The sequence below is a fragment of the Salvelinus namaycush genome, chromosome 15, assembly GCF_016432855.1.
Source record: "Salvelinus namaycush isolate Seneca chromosome 15, SaNama_1.0, whole genome shotgun sequence".
Taxonomy (NCBI): Eukaryota; Metazoa; Chordata; class Actinopteri; order Salmoniformes; family Salmonidae; genus Salvelinus; species Salvelinus namaycush.
The window spans coordinates 32,991,753-33,007,188 of record NC_052321.1 but is presented as its reverse complement, the minus strand read 5'-3'; the positions used below and the strand labels follow the sequence as shown (position 1 = coordinate 33,007,188).

At 41.7% G+C, this 15,436-nt stretch overlaps 2 protein-coding genes across 3 annotated transcripts in view; one reads left to right on the top strand and one right to left on the bottom strand.

The window, feature by feature from the left end:
• Positions 1-8,878, bottom strand: part of kiaa0586 (KIAA0586 ortholog) — a 115,373-nt gene extending 106,495 nt beyond the window's left edge. The window contains exons 1-8 of the mRNA XM_039009794.1: positions 7,937-8,878; positions 7,756-7,814; positions 7,584-7,647; positions 6,564-6,633; positions 6,255-6,417; positions 5,873-6,082; positions 4,211-4,397; positions 2,551-2,733 (exon numbers count right to left, since the gene is read on the bottom strand). Of these exons, the coding sequence (XP_038865722.1) occupies positions 2,551-2,733; positions 4,211-4,397; positions 5,873-6,082; positions 6,255-6,417; positions 6,564-6,633; positions 7,584-7,647; positions 7,756-7,814; positions 7,937-8,285 (1,285 nt within the window). The 5' untranslated portion in view covers positions 8,286-8,878. The remainder of the gene's footprint in view (positions 1-2,550; positions 2,734-4,210; positions 4,398-5,872; positions 6,083-6,254; positions 6,418-6,563; positions 6,634-7,583; positions 7,648-7,755; positions 7,815-7,936) is intronic.
• Positions 8,879-9,157: 279 nt separating this feature from the next.
• Positions 9,158-15,288, top strand: timm9 (translocase of inner mitochondrial membrane 9 homolog). 2 transcript variants are annotated; one of them, XM_039009006.1, is made up of 4 exons: positions 9,158-9,216; positions 9,653-9,714; positions 13,852-13,947; positions 14,780-15,288. In XM_039009006.1, the coding sequence occupies exons 2-4, from the start codon at positions 9,676-9,678 to the stop codon at positions 14,909-14,911; spliced, it is 267 nt and encodes an 88-aa protein (XP_038864934.1). In that variant the 5' UTR covers positions 9,158-9,216; positions 9,653-9,675; the 3' UTR covers positions 14,912-15,288. The 2 variants fall into 2 exon arrangements, with proteins under 2 accessions (XP_038864934.1, XP_038864935.1); XM_039009007.1 differs by having other exon boundaries at positions 9,198-9,295.
• The last annotated feature ends 148 nt before the right edge of the window (positions 15,289-15,436 follow it).

Here is a 15,436-nt window from a genome sequence, read left to right as displayed (position 1 = left end):
TATGTATTTATCAATGTATCACACAACCTGTCCAAACAATGTTAATAAGTCAGCCATAGGTCTACTTGTAATGAATGCTTAATATTGACAGACAATAATTCCAAACACACAGTGCAGTCTGGATCGTTGTACAAAGCGCAGGTTTTCAATTCAGTGGGTAACATTTGAGATGCTTTCTGGAATGCAGATACTGACAGTACAACAAGTGTTGACCTAACTGCAGTATTGTGTAGAAAATAACCAAATGGAAATGTGTTGAATTGGCATCGACATAAAATTATCAATGACTTTCTTGTAAATAACGAGAACTTGTCAAACAGAGGAGTACAGACATCTGGTTATTTGTTGAATGAACCGAGGTTGAAAGTAACAGTTGTTTTCTTATTCCATCTAGGGCTGTTCCCGATGGGAAAAAAATATTGGTCTACCAATTGATTGGTTTAAAATGTTCAAATGTGTATTTTTCCATATATAGACACATCCTATGTGTTTTAATCAAATCAACTACATGCACTGAGCTTGTCTGATGCTTTAAGCAAACCGTTTGATGAAATAATTAAGACACACAAATGACTAAGGAGTCCGACCAACAATTGATTTGATTGTGCCGGACCAGGCTCAGACTTGCTGCGCTGTGTAGAAAAAGAAAGAAAAAAAGACAGCGAGTGACTGACTAGCTCCTGTTGTCTCTCTCTCCTCACTGCTGTACGTGTTGCTGAAGCTGCAACCTAATACAGCCATGACTGACTGAAAAGTTATGTTACCGAAATCCCTAACTTGTTTAGGAAAAACATTCCCTATTCCCTCAACCCTTGCTCTCTTTACGACACATGTAAGCATCGCATGCACGTGACAAATAGGGCCTGACCTATAGCATATCATAATCATATCAATAAATTAGTTATAACAAACTCTGAACACCGTAACACGTGACCACAAAATGGAAAGACAAAAAAAAAAAAAACTGCATTCATTTGTGAATGCATTTTCTGAAATATTTTTTGTTTACGCTAACTATTCAATGGCCGCTTTGTTATTTTTAAACTAAAATGCTTGATTGCATTTGAAATCATGAATAACTTGTATGCTGTTTGATGACATGAACAAATACATTTTTGATACAGCAGCCTAGATAAGTATTAAAATATAGGCTTAAGTAAGTTACAGTATTAAGACTAAACAGGATGTGCTCTTAGGCCTACAGCCCGATGATGGTTATACAAGGCTCCTTTACTAAGCCTACTAATGATAATGACATGACTTATTATAATAATGATGATCATAATAACAATAAGGAGATCAAGGAAAAAATAGAGTTATTATCATTATTCTAAACATAATTTTTCAGACAATTTGGAACAGTGTAAACAATAAATAAATGATAAATAATACCAGAGAGGCTGTTCTAACAAAAATGTAAGGCCTTTATTACAGCAAAGCAAAGATTAAAAACAGACGAATTTGTGAAATTATTTATCCGACGTGGGTTTCATGAGGCTTGCAGCTTACGGAATCAGTAGGCTATTAAACAAACACTCAAACAGGCAACAGAAGCAGGATCTGTCTTATTTCTGTAGATATATATGGATGATTTATAAAGCCAGGCACATTTATCAGTTAGGCTGTTGATTATAGATTAAGTTGGTGTTTCCTCTCTACTCACTTTTCTTAGACAATAAGGCAAGGGTTGTTTTCTAGTCACCTCATTCTGCTGCTGCCTCCGCCACATTGTCCTCAACACCAATATGCTGGTTAACTTTGCTATGATGCCCATAGCAACATGGTCTAGGAAAAGGCGGCAATTCAAAAGCGCACTGGTGGGTGCGTGGACAGCGACCACTATCCAACGCGGGAGAAAGCCCATTTGTTATAAAATAGTATAATTTGTATTCGTGTTGCAACAATGTTCTTACATAATATAACCATATACAATTTCAGTAGCACATGTCTTAGAGTGATGGACTGCACCATCCCCACAGCTTCCACAATGGATCAGTCCACTCAGACAGGCGCCAATCAGACAGTTGTCTTGTACACCATGATTTTAAAAAGGTAGAAAATGTGCTGCTGCTCGACTAAAGAAACCTTGGTCGACCAACAGCCTATATATCATACAAACAATCGACAAATGGGGTGAGCCCTAATTCCATCTCATCAAGGAGTGACAAAGAGAAATAGCCATCACAAAAATCAACAAAGACAGGAAAAAACACAGTGACATTAAAGCCTATGATTAAACCCTGTTTTCAGATTTTTGGAATAAACACTGCCTTTTTCAAATCTCCTGCAGAAGCCTGTGCTTCCTAAAGAGCCAGAAGGTTGGAGTGACGCTACTGCCCCCAAGAGGTGGAAATATAAAGGACTTGCATCTGACAAGAAATCCATAGAAACCCATGGGTACATCCAAAATGGCATCATATTCCCTTTATAGTGCACTACTTTTGACCTGGACCCATAAGGCTCAGCTCAAAAGAAGTGCACTATATGGGGGATAGGGTGCCATTTCAGACAGCCCATGACTTAACAGATGCAGAGACACTGATGACTAACCTTGCTGTGCTGAGCGAGGTGTTTTCTGTGTCCTGTAGCTGTGCTGCTGTGTAGCGTTCTGTGTGTTCCGGACGTTGGTGGTGTTCCAACGCGTAGGCTTTGGGATGACCCTGCGAGGAGCTGGGGTCTCCAGAGGGCTCTTACCCTCTCCTCCCCTCTGCTGGCTAGATGGGTCTGGAGATGCTTCAGAAGAAGAGGAGATACAAAGCAGATGACATACAGTACCAGTCAAAAGTTTGGACCCACCTACTCATTCAAGGGTTTTTCTTTATTTTTTTCATTGTAGAATAATAGTGAAGACATCAAAACTATGAAATAGCACATATGGAATCATGTACTAACCCCCCAAAAAGTGTTAAACAGATCAAAATATATTTTAGATTCTTCAAAGTAGCCACCCTTTGCCTTGATGACAGTTTTGCACACTCATGGCATTCTCTCAACCAGCTTCATGTGCATTCAAATGCATTCACCTGGAATGCATTTCAATTAACAGGTGTGCCTTGTTAAAAGTACATTTGAGCCAATCAGTTGTGTTGTGACAAGGTAGTAGTGGTATACAGAAGATAGCACTATTTGGTAAAAGACCAAGTCCATATTATGGCAAGAACAGCTCAAATAAGCAAAGAGAAACAAAAGTCCATCATTACTTTAAGACATGAAGGCCAGTCAAAGCAAAAATTTCAAGAACTTTGAAAGTTTCTTCAAGTGCAGTCGCAAAAACCATCAAGCGCTATGATGAAACTGGCTCTCATGAGGACCGCCACATGAAAGGAAGACCCAGAGTTACCTCTGCTGCAGAGGATAAGTTCATTAGAGTTACCAGCCTCAGAAATTGCAGCCCAAATAAATGCTTCACAGAGTTCAAGTAACAGACACATCTCAACTGTTCGGAGAAGACAGGCCTTCATGGTCGAATTGCTGCAAAGAAATCACTACTAAAGGACATCAATAAGAAAAAGAAACATGCTTGGGCCAGGAAACACAAGCAATGGACATTAGACCAGTGGAAATCTGTCTGGTCTGATGAGTACAAATTTGAGGTTTTTGGTTCCAACTGCCGGGTCTTTGTGAGATGCAGAGTAGGTGAACGCATGTGTGGATCCCACCGTGAAGCATGGAGGAGGTGATGTGATGGTGTGGGGATGCTTTGGTGATGACACTGTCAGTGATTTATTTTGAATTGTTTAACACCGTTGAGGTTACGACATGATTTCATTTTTGCAAATGAAAATGAAATTCACTGCTCGACAGAGACCTTACAGATAATTGTACGTGTGGGGTACAGAGATGAGGCAGTCACAATATTATTGCACACAGAGTGAGTCCATGAAGAAAATGTTTACTCAAACTTATTTAGGCTTGCCATAGAAAAAGGGGTAGAACACTTATTGAACTCAAGACATTTAAACTTTTCATTTGTCATTAATTTGTTACAATTTTGAAAAACATACATCCACTTTTATATTATGAGGTATTGTGTGTAGGGCAGTGACAAGTTTTTTTTCTTCTACATTTAATACATTTTCAATTCAGGCTACAACACAACAAAATGTGAAAAAAGTAAAAGGGGTGTGAATACTTTCTGATGACAGATCTCAATGCCATTCTCATCATTTGATTCAATGAGGCAACTGACTCAGGAAACGTAGCACCCTACCTGTGTCTGGAACAGCAGGGGAAGAGTCTGCAGCATCAAGGTGGGTAATATGAACGTGACCGGGAAGGTCCTGAGGAAGCCGAGGGTCTGGATGTACAGTGGCAGCAGGGCCAGTGTTCAGCATGGAGGGTGAGAGTAGAGGGGCGTGGCCAGTCACTACACTCAGAGCAGAGCCCAGGAGACGGTTCTGAGAGGATGAGAGGGCATGGATGAAGTGGTCAGAACTATTATTGAATGACTGAAAGTAAAAAGAGTTGAGTATAGCGGTGATGAAACATGCAATAGAAAAATAAGTACACTGAACAACCACACTGCTTGAAACACTACAGACATACTCAGACACTGGGACTGTATCGTGGCCAAAAGTTTTGAGAATGACACAAATATTAATTTTCACAAAGTCTGCTGCCTCAGTTTGTATGATGGCAATTTGCATATACTCCAGAATGTTATGAAGAGTGATGAGATGAATTGCAATTAATTGCAAAGTCCCTCTTTGCCATGCAAATTAACTGAATCCCGCAAAAACATTTCCACTGCATTTCAGCCCTGCCACAAAAGGACCAGCTGACATCATGTCAGTGATTCTCTCATTAGCACAGGTGTGAGTGTTGACAAGGACAAGGCTGGAGATCACTCTGTCATGCTGATTGAGTTCGAATAACAGACTGGAAGCTTCAAAAGGAGGGTGGTGCTTGGAATCATTGTTCTTCCTCTGTCAATCATGGTTACCTGCAAGGAAACACATGCCGTCATCATTGCTTTGCACAAAAAGGGCTTCACAGGCAAGGATATTGCTGCCAGTAAGATTGCACCTAAATCAACCATTTATTGGATCATCAAGAACTTCAAGGAGAGTGGTTCAATTGTTGTGAAGAAGGCTTCAGGGCGCCCCAAAAAGTCCAGCAAGCACCAGGACCGTCTCCTAAAGTTGATTCAGCTGCGGGATCGGGGCACCACCAGTACAGAGCTTGCTCAGGAATGGCAGCAGGCAGGTGTGAGTGCATCTGCACGCACAGTGAGGCGAAGACTTTTGGAGGATGGCCTGGTGTCAAGAAGGGCAGCAAAGAAGCCACTTCTCTCCAGGAAAAACATCAGGGACAGACTGATATTCTGCAAAAGGTACAGGGATTGGACTGCTGAGGACTGGGGTAAAGTCATTTTCTCTGACGAATACCCTTTCCGATTGTTTGAGGCATCCGGAAAAAAGCTTGTCCGGAGAAGACAAGGTGAGCGCTACCATCAGTCCTGTGTCATGCCAACAGTAAAGCATCCTAAGACCATTCATGTGTGGGGTTGCTTCTCAGCCAAGGGAGTGGGCTCACTCAAAATTTTGCCTAAGAACACAGCCATGAATAAAGAATGGTACCAACACATCCTCCGAGAGCAACTTCTCCCAACCATCCAGGAACAGTTTGGTGACGAACAATGCCTTTTCCAGCATTATGGAGCACCTTGGCATAAGGCAAAAGTGATAACTAAGTGGCTCGTGGAACAAAACATTGATATTTTGGGTACATGGCCAGGAAACTTTAGGGGTCTACATAAATATACTTTTACATAACTTCATGCAACGATTAGAATGACAGCAACTTATTGAGGAAAATATGACTATCTGGAGCACTCAAGTGAAGGCTCAGTGCTCCTCCTTCCCTACAGTACCTGCAGCTCCATCTGTTGGCTCTGGATCCACTCCAGGTGCTGTAGTCTCTGCTGGGTCACGGTGTTGAGCTGCTCCTCCAGCTGGGTCACCCTCTCTGATGCTCTGTCCTCTCTGGCCTCCCGAGCCCTGCCTGGGTACCTGTCTGACTCCAGCAGCCTCTGTAGCCCCTCCCACACCTGGGAAACACACGCCCCCATGTCACTCTGAGCCTGGAAAAAGAAAGAAAGACAGAAACAAACCATTAGGAATCCATATTCAGTCCACTAAGCATTTTAGGTAGACTTTGGGGGGTTTGTACTTACAAACGCTTTCTCAGATGGCATCATAATCTCAGAAGGACATAGAAAAAAATAACACACAACTGCTCTGCTTCAACAATACCTTGATGAGTGGTGCTGTGGCAGCAGCTGTGACCCCGGCTGCAGTGGAGGCAGCTCCCTTATCCCCTGAGAGGCCAGAAACAGGCTGGGGCTCCTGGCTCAATGGTGGCCCCTGGTCCAGTAACTGCACCTTCACCTCTCGCCTCAAGGGGACAGTCTGGGACCTGAGGAAAACCGTATCGAATGGAGTCATCATGACTAACACCTAAAGATTTGGGATGTACAACTGTGTTGCAATGTAGACAAACATTACAAACACATCTGGCATGTAAAAAGTGAAAATGATCCCACAGCTTTGTGCCATGCTTACCTCTGTCTTAGAGCTGCCAAGATTGCCCCTTTGCCACCAGCAGCATATCGGGATATTAGCAGATCATGGTCTATAGGACAACCCAAGAGTGGGGTTAGGATACAAAATGGCATAGGGTGAACTCCCAAAGTATTGGGACAGTGACAATGTTGTTGGTGTTTATCTCTGTAGTCCAGCATTTTGAATTTGAAACGATACAATTACTATGAGGTTAAAGTGCAGACTGTCAGCTTAAATTTGAGGGTATTTTCATCCATATTGGGTGAACCGTTTAGAAATTACAGCACTTTTTGTACATTGTTCCCCCATTTTAGGGGACCAAAAGTACTGAAAAAATCATTAATGTGTATTAAAGTAATCAAAAGTTTAGTATTTAAGTCCCATATTCCTAGCACACAATTATTACATCAAGCTTGTGACTCTACAAACTTGTTGGATGCATTTGCTTTTTGTTTTGGTTGTGTTTCAGATTATTTTGTGCCCAATAGAAATTAATGGTATTTTGAGTTATTTTTTATTGTAAACAAGAATATAACATAATAGAATGTGGATGCTACCGTGATTACAGATAATCCTGAATATTAATGTGAAAGTTAGACGCACAAATATCATAGCCCCAAGACATGCTAACCTCACTATAACAATAACAGGGGAGGTTAGCATTTTTGGGGGGCGGTTTGATATTTATATCTCTAACTTTCGCACTCATCATTATTCACGATTCATTCCGGGTTATCAATAATCATAGTAGCATCCACATTAATGTAGAAATGTTTAGAAACATATTCTATTCTTATTTTGAATAAAAGTAACTCCAAATACTCTCAAATTAAAGATGACAGTCTGCACTTTAACCTCAGTCATTGTACTGTTTCAAATCCAAAGTGCTGGAGTACAGAGCCAAAACAACAAAATCACTGACCCAATACTTTTGGAGCTCACTGTATATGAAGTAGCCAGTAGATAATCAATGACAGCATACTGTCCAGTACATCAGAGGTTTAGCCCAAGGACACTTACCTTTGTCCTCACTGCCCTTAGGTTGAACAGAGGTCGGTGTTTCTTTTCCATCTAGACTAGGAACCTGAAATTGGAAATGAAATGACACCAGTTTAAAATGTATTATATTTGTATGGGTGACATACTTGTGAGGCACACTTCTCAGAAAAGAACAAGCTAGAAGACATCTTACTTGGGTCTCTTTTTGTGGGACTCTTTTTACGGGACTCTTTTTGCGTGCTTTTGTTCCCTCTGGAAAAGACAACATGGGAAGAGCAAAATGTTGGTCAGACTGAAATCAATGGCATATACAACTGCAATACAATATAACATTTTCACTGGCCTTATAACGAGTGTGGGTTTACTTAGCCTACCAGAGGGTGAAACTGATGGCAGGTTTGCTTGCAGGGCAGGAGGCACATGCCTGTGGTCTTGTTTCCTTGCTTGTCTTTGCTTTTCGATCTTTGGTGGCTCGTCAAGAAGAGAGGGCTGGGCAACATCACGCAACTTCTTCACTGTTATCTTTACATTGTCTGTTTTATTAGATATGGTGGAGAACGACCCCAAATCCCTCTGCCCTTCATAGCTCTGCTCAGGAAAGTGAATCTTAGTTGCACGAATCAAGACGTCTCCAGCGTCAGAACTTGAAGTGGATTCGTCAAGGTTTATATTCCTTGCAAAGTTCAGAAGTTCATTTGATCGGCTCAAAAGAGTATGATCCATATCTAATCGACTCTGACGCTGAGTTGATTATCTAGTATCGAGCACTGCATCAGAGTATATTGTATGATAGCTAGTATGCTCAACACCAGACCCGATCAGGCGTTACACATAACATAGTTGTTACTAACCGTGGGAGTTGATATAGATAAATAAACAACCAATGTCGTCATTTTCCTTAGGAAGTCGAACATTTAAATATCCCGCTTCACGCTTGTTTAATGACGACTTTATGCTAACAGTAGCTAGCTACTGACGTTAGCTGGCTAACACCTCTAAAAAGTTGAAAGCACAACGCGACAAAACTCAGTAGCTAGCTAGACCTATGTAATTTTGAACTAACTGAATTCGTTGCAACCCGAGGTCAGAATCGAACGATACATAATAGCTTCCCAACTGATAGCTAGCGATGGAAAATATGAAAACACAGCAACTGTTGCTGACAACAATAACTTCCGGTCAACGACCAATTCTCTCTCCGCGAGAAATATCGCCATCATCTGCTGGGCATGATAGGGACTCCATGGACGAGGAAACATTAATCCAAAGAGAACATATATGAATAAAATATTAAATAATTAAACGTATGTTGTTGATGATTATTTATATTAGATAAAAGGAGGGCTAGCGAACAACAGGCTAATGAGGTACTGAATATTTTTAATTACCTCGTGTTACACCGGAGTGTTTATGTAGTGACACAAACTTCATCCTAATTTGACATTTCGGTTATTATTTTCGAAAATTTACTTTTCGATTTTGAGTTCCATACATATCCATACGAACGTATACAATATTTAATACTATCCTAGAAATATTTGTTTTAAAAACCATTTTTAATTTCCAATTCCTTCCTTTCAAGCCTCTCGAAACTGTTGGTGCCGCAGCCACTGTAGTCCCCTTTTCACAACGTCACATGTCCTTCAGAATCTGGGTGGGTGAATGAGTTCTTTGCTGTGTTAAAGAAAATGTGATTTATCACGCATTTTGTGCACACAACTTGATATCAAAATGTATGTAATGTCTTCAAGTGCTTCACTTGACCTGCAGTACTAGGCTATATAGTTAGCCTGTGAACCTTACCAAATCAGCTAGGGAGCTTTTAACGTTAGCTGTCCATTGAGCTTGCTAGCTAGCTAACACAAAAAGGCTTAAACTGTGTAATAGCTAGCTATGGATATGGTCAGTTATGAATGCATGGTCAGGTGTCATATATAGCTAATCAACGAATACTCTGTAGCTATCTTGGTAATTCAGTACTCCCTATGCCTAGCTAGTTATAGCTAGTGAACGGACATCATAGCTACATAACAATGGATAGGGCTGTCATTCAATCAATTACATTCATGGGTGTAACTTTAATCCAACAGAAATCTCGTCGATTTGAACCACCATGGCTATCCAGGTAACAGAAGCGGACCAGGTTAAACAGGTATGCAAATTGAGGATACTCGCACCCCAGTGGAGGCTGGTGACTTGGAAACATTTACTAGGATGGGAGACCACAGTGTGTTTCAAAAGTCATCAAAGACTAATTATTTTAACCTAAAGCATTTAATAAACACATTTATAGTACAATATTATGGTGAAGGGGGATGAGAGGGCTACTTAAACAGTGTTGGAAAGGGATCACAGCAGTGATTGAATGAGGGTATGAGGCATGAGTTGAGGTGTTCACTGGCTTGACCAGTGCAGGACAGGATTTTACTGGGAAGACAAAAAACAATAAACAGTTAGACAAGAGCTAAGAATGAGTTAGTCCAAGCAAGGAGTAAAATCGTTGATGTGTAATAATGTGATTGTGTATGTGATTGACTACATACAGTAATGAGAGCAAATTGATAGGGGTACTCACAGTGCTTGGATGGGAAACATTCAATGCCAGTGGATGAGCGGGCACATGAGACGCTGTGGCTTCCGTTCATGTCAGGAGAAAGTTGACAATGGTAGTGGAGTGGAGTAGTCATGACCTCTTAATCAGGGAACATGAGGGGACTTAGCTGTAAATAGCAGATACATTCCGTTACAGCTGCGCCATTGTAGATGACGAGTTTCTCTAGGAAGTTCAACTCAGACATCTCAAAATTCATAAAGTCAAACACGGACTGTGCATCCTGCCCACTTGACACATCAAAGTATCCCAAGAAGCGTTCCTGAATAAAGCCCTGATTATCCACATACCTGATGATATCTGACAACTGCTAGCAGACTGGTGGCACCATAGGTCCTAGAGCGGTGGGGCAATTTTTACCCCCTGGGGCCTGGAGTTTTTCCTTATATGTTAACCTAACTAGGAAAACTCTGGACCCTATAAGGTATGACTGATTAATCAGTTGTAAAAAGGTTTTATATGGGCTATTAAGGGACCAGTTTTTCATAATCAAGTCACATGGCTTTAACTCCTGAAAAAAAACTCCTGGCCCTGGGGGGGATGAAAACCCTGTCAAACTGCAGCTACCTTGTATTTGTTCAAATAAATTATATTTAGACTAGATTTGGAGGGGGATTTCCTCTACCCAGACAATAGAACTCACAGGGCTGAGCTTTCTTTATGCATGTTTGCATCATGCAGGCCTATGCAACTGTAGGCCTTGTACATTTCTTTTTTTTAATGACTCACATCTGCCATCACTATTATGTTGATTGATTCATTCCAGGTAATAATTTTGGATTACAAACGTATAGGCAGCCTAGCCAGCCCAATTTTGAATATAATCCAAATTTGATCACATTCACATTTTCTCCTGACACACAAATGGACTATAAATACATAACGTTACCAATTAGTTTACCCTGACCAGATGGACAGGGCGTATAGACTGTATGCAGCTGCTCTTAATAGTAGCCTACAGTTGATCAGACTGAAAAATAGTCTTGTTTTTATCCCATACAGCATGTCAGATTGGGTGTAGCCTAGGCTGCTGCAACATTTGTCATTATTATTATTTTTTGATTATGTGTTATCATCTTTGCTAAATAAATACCGGAGGAAAGTGCAAGCCTACTTGAGCTCACGTGAAAAAATGTGCTCCGTCAACCTCTCTAATCAAACTTTTAATGGATGATGCGATGGAAGCTATCAAATCATTCTGAATTGTTTTCGACCACCCAGAAAAGATGTTCAGCATGTAAAGCATCGTAGCGTGCAATTACAGGCGGCTTGATGGTAGGCTCCCTGTTAACCAGCTATACATTTGATACCAGTTGGTATTGAGTGCACTCACCTTTTCATCAGTCATGAAACTGATCTCAGGCAGAGGTCGACCCTCGCTTTTAATTTGCACCTTATCCGTGTACCCCAGAGAATGAAACGGGTTCTTCAACAAAAAGTCCACGTTTTCGGCATTATTGGCCATTCTACCATTTGGGTGGAGAAAACTGCACACTCGCGCTGGTAGCTAGCTAGCTACTGAAGTTAGTGCAATTTATTTACACACAAAATTAAGTTCTAAACCCAAGAAAAAAATTATAATATACCTCCATCTCCTGTAATTTAAAAAACTAATTTGAATTGAATAATGTCCCAAAAATGCTCAACTGTCACTCTTCACTCTTAATCTCTATCCAACAATGTCAACAAGCTTCTCAACACAACCCCTATAATGCTCTTTGGCACAATCCCAATACAACACACTAGGTTCATTCTCTGACCATACATCTATGATTGGATGGACAACATTTCAGTTCATACTGCAAAAGCTTTGATTGTTTGGAGGACGTCCTCCGGAAGTGGTCATAATTACCATGTAAATTCAGCAAAAAAAGAAACGTCCTCACTGTCAACTGCGTTTATTTTCAGCAAACTTATTAACATGTGTAAATATTTGTATGAACATAACAAGATTCAACAACTGAGACATAAACTGAACAAGTTCCACAGATATGTGACTAACAGAAATGGAATAATGTTTCCCTGAACAAAGGGGGGATCAAAATCAAAAGTAACAGTCAGTATCTGGTGTGGCCACCAGCTGCATTAAATACTGCAGTGCATCTCCTCCTCATGGACTGCACCAGATTTGCCAGTTCTTGCTGTGAGATGTTACCCCACTCTTCCACCAAGGCACCTGCAAGTTCCCGGACATTTCTGGGGGGAATGGCCCTAGCCCTCACCCTCCGATCCAACAGGTCCCAGACGTTCTCAATGGGATTGAGATCCGGGCTCTTCACTGGCCATGGCAGAACACTGACATTCCTGTCTTGCAGGAAACCACGCACAGAACGAGCAGTATGGCTGGTGGCATTGTCATGCTGGAGGGTCATGTCAGGATGAGCCTGCAGGAAGGGTACCACATGAGGGAGGAGGATGTCTCCCCTTTAACGCACAGCGTTGAGATTGCCTGCAATGACAACAAGCTCAGTCCGATGATGCTGTGACACACCGCCCCCAGACCATGACGGACCCTCCACCTCCAAATCGATCCCGCTCCAGAGTACAGGCCTCGGTGTAACGCTCATTCCTTCAACAATAAATGCGAATCCGTGAAGTAAAGAGCACTTTTTGCCAGTCCTGTCTAGCGACGGTGGGTTTGTGACTATAGCGATGTTGTTTCCGGTGATGTCTGCTGAGGACCTGCCTTACAACAACCCTACAAGCCCTCAGTACAGCCTCTCTCAGCCTATTGCGGACAGTATGAGCACTGATGGAGGGATTGCGCGTTCCTGGTGTAACTCGGGCAGTTGTTGTTGCCATCCTGTACCTGTCCCGCAGGTGAGATGTTCGGATGTACCGATCCTGTGCAGGTGTTGTTACATGTGGTCTGCCACTGCGAGGACAATCAGCTGTCCGTCCTGTCTCCCTGTAGCTCTGTCTTAGGCGTCTCACAGTACGGACATTTCAATTTATTGCCCTGGCCACATGCAGTCCTAATGCCTCCTTGCAGCATGCCTAAGGCACGTTCACGCAGATGAGCAGGCATTTTTCTTTTGGTGTTTTTCAGAGTCAGTAGAAAGGCCTCTCTAGTGTCCTAAGTTTGCTTAACTGTGACCTTAATTGCCTACCGTCTGTAAGCTGTTAATGTCTTAACGACTGTTCCACAGGTGCATGTTCATTAATTGTTTATGGTTCATTGAACAAGCTTGGGGAACAGTGTTTAAACCCTTTACAATGAAGATCTGTGAAGTTATTTGTATTTTTACGAATTATCTTTGAAAGACAGGGTCCTGAAAAAGGGACGTTTATGTCTATGGAAGGGGGTGAGGCATACCAGCCTCCTAGGTTTTGTATTGAAGCCAAGGCTACTACTACCACATATCTACAACAAAATCCATGTATACGTGTGTGTCAGTGGAGGCTGCTTAGGGGAGGACGGCACATAATAATGGCTGGAACAGAGCGGATGGCATTAAACACATGAAAACCATGTTTTTGATGTATTTGATACCATTCCACTTATTCCGCTCCAGCCATTACCTCGAGCCTGTCCTCCCCAATTAAGGTGCCACCAACCTCCTGTGGTGTGTGTGTGTGTATAATGATTATGTTATCGTGTGTGTCGGTCTCTCATTTCACAGTCCCCGCTGTTCCATAAGGTGTATTTTTATCTGTTTAATATGTATGTGTTCACAGTTTAAAGAATTTCTTGGCACCTACAACAAACTCACCGAGAACTGCTTCATGGACTGTGTGAAGGATTTTACCACAAGAGAAGTAAAGTCAGAGGAGGTAGGTTGATTTCCTTCATGTCTTCAAGACTCAGGTGATGTTCCTCCGCTCAGACGTTGCTGACGCATGTCAGATCTTATAACGCCTGGATAGGTATTTTATGTATCAGCTAACCACATTAGTCGCGTTCCCCTGCTCAGACGTACAAAAACACATTGACTAGAAGAAGAGTGCATATAAAATAGAATGGTAACAGAATGATGTTTGTGCTGTTACCAAACTTTCTGGATCATGTCCCAAGCTGATTTTGAATGGCATTCTAAATTATATAATCACATCCTTGAAAACTTGGCCATTTAAGATGTCAAATTGTATTTGTGGATTAATTTACTTTTACCTTAAGCTTTTCATGGTTGTTTTCTTTTTTGTAAACCATCATAGAAGGCATTGGGTAGAAGTAAATTAATCCACAAAAAATAATATTTTACATATCTTAAATTACCACGATATCTTGAAGGCCATTGAAACATGATCCAGGAAGTAGGCGGGACTTTCATACTGTATCTGGTGCCTGACTGCAGTCGATGACTTGGCACACAACAATTGGTTGATGCATGCCAGATCTGAGTAGTAGGCAGTCTCGAGGCCTTACTTCCAAATCCTGTCTCGTCACTCGAGGCTCTGTAGTGGGTAATCTCATCCATCGAGCCTGGGGACAATGTTAAGTAATGGGTCAAATAGGACACAATGTGGCATCATTGCTTATCAACAAAATGTTGTCAAATTTCACATTGTACCAGGTTAGCTTCTTTAGAGTAGAAGCCTTTGCGGTTGTACAGCCATATTTGGAGAGGTGTGATTATATGTGATAGTGTCATTGTTTCCACCTCAGTCCACCTGCTCGGAGAGCTGCCTGCAGAAGTACCTAAAGATGACCCAGCGCATCTCCATGCGCTTCCAGGAGTACCACATCCAGCAGAACGAAGCCCTGGCTCAGAAAGCAGGCTTAATGGGACCACGGTAGAGAAATTCTGCCCTTTACACGCCAGGAATCGCCCATCCAGTCGGGTCCCAACTCAATGTGAATCAGTGGATGGCTAACACCAGCCACAAACTTGTCCTTGTCTACCTCCACTACTTCTTAGGCTGGGGCTGATGACGGCTTGGACACTTTTATCCAGAAAAGCCTGATCATGATGTATGAGATCATGTTGACTTGCGATCCAGGCAGAACATGAGATAAAAATAAAGTAGCTACCTTTGTTTTTATTATAGTCAAAGTCGGATTGTTGAATAAGGTAATGACAATCCTGGGTATTAGTCTATGATAATGCCCATTTGTTCTCTGAAATGTTTCTGCACCATTCATTAAACATTGGCATACTGCTAAATTACCCATTGTATAATGTCCTGTTTGACCTCTAAACACTTAATCGCTGCCTTCTGTTGGTAATGGATTGTCACTGCAGCCAAGATGGTAATAACGAGGAACCGCTCAATGACAACTGTCCTCACTTGAAGGTCATTGGCCTAGAGATGCATAACCAGA

Bases quoted from the DNA above. Each gene is read 5' to 3' on its own strand.
- timm9 (XM_039009006.1), top strand. From the start codon at position 9,676: ATGGCTATCCAGGTAACAGAAGCGGACCAGGTTAAACAG. The intron at 9,715-13,851 runs GTATGCAAATTG...ATGTGTTCACAG, and splicing joins AAGCGGACCAGGTTAAACAG to TTTAAAGAATTTCTTGGCAC. The intron at 13,948-14,779 runs GTAGGTTGATTT...TTTCCACCTCAG, and splicing joins GAGAAGTAAAGTCAGAGGAG to TCCACCTGCTCGGAGAGCTG.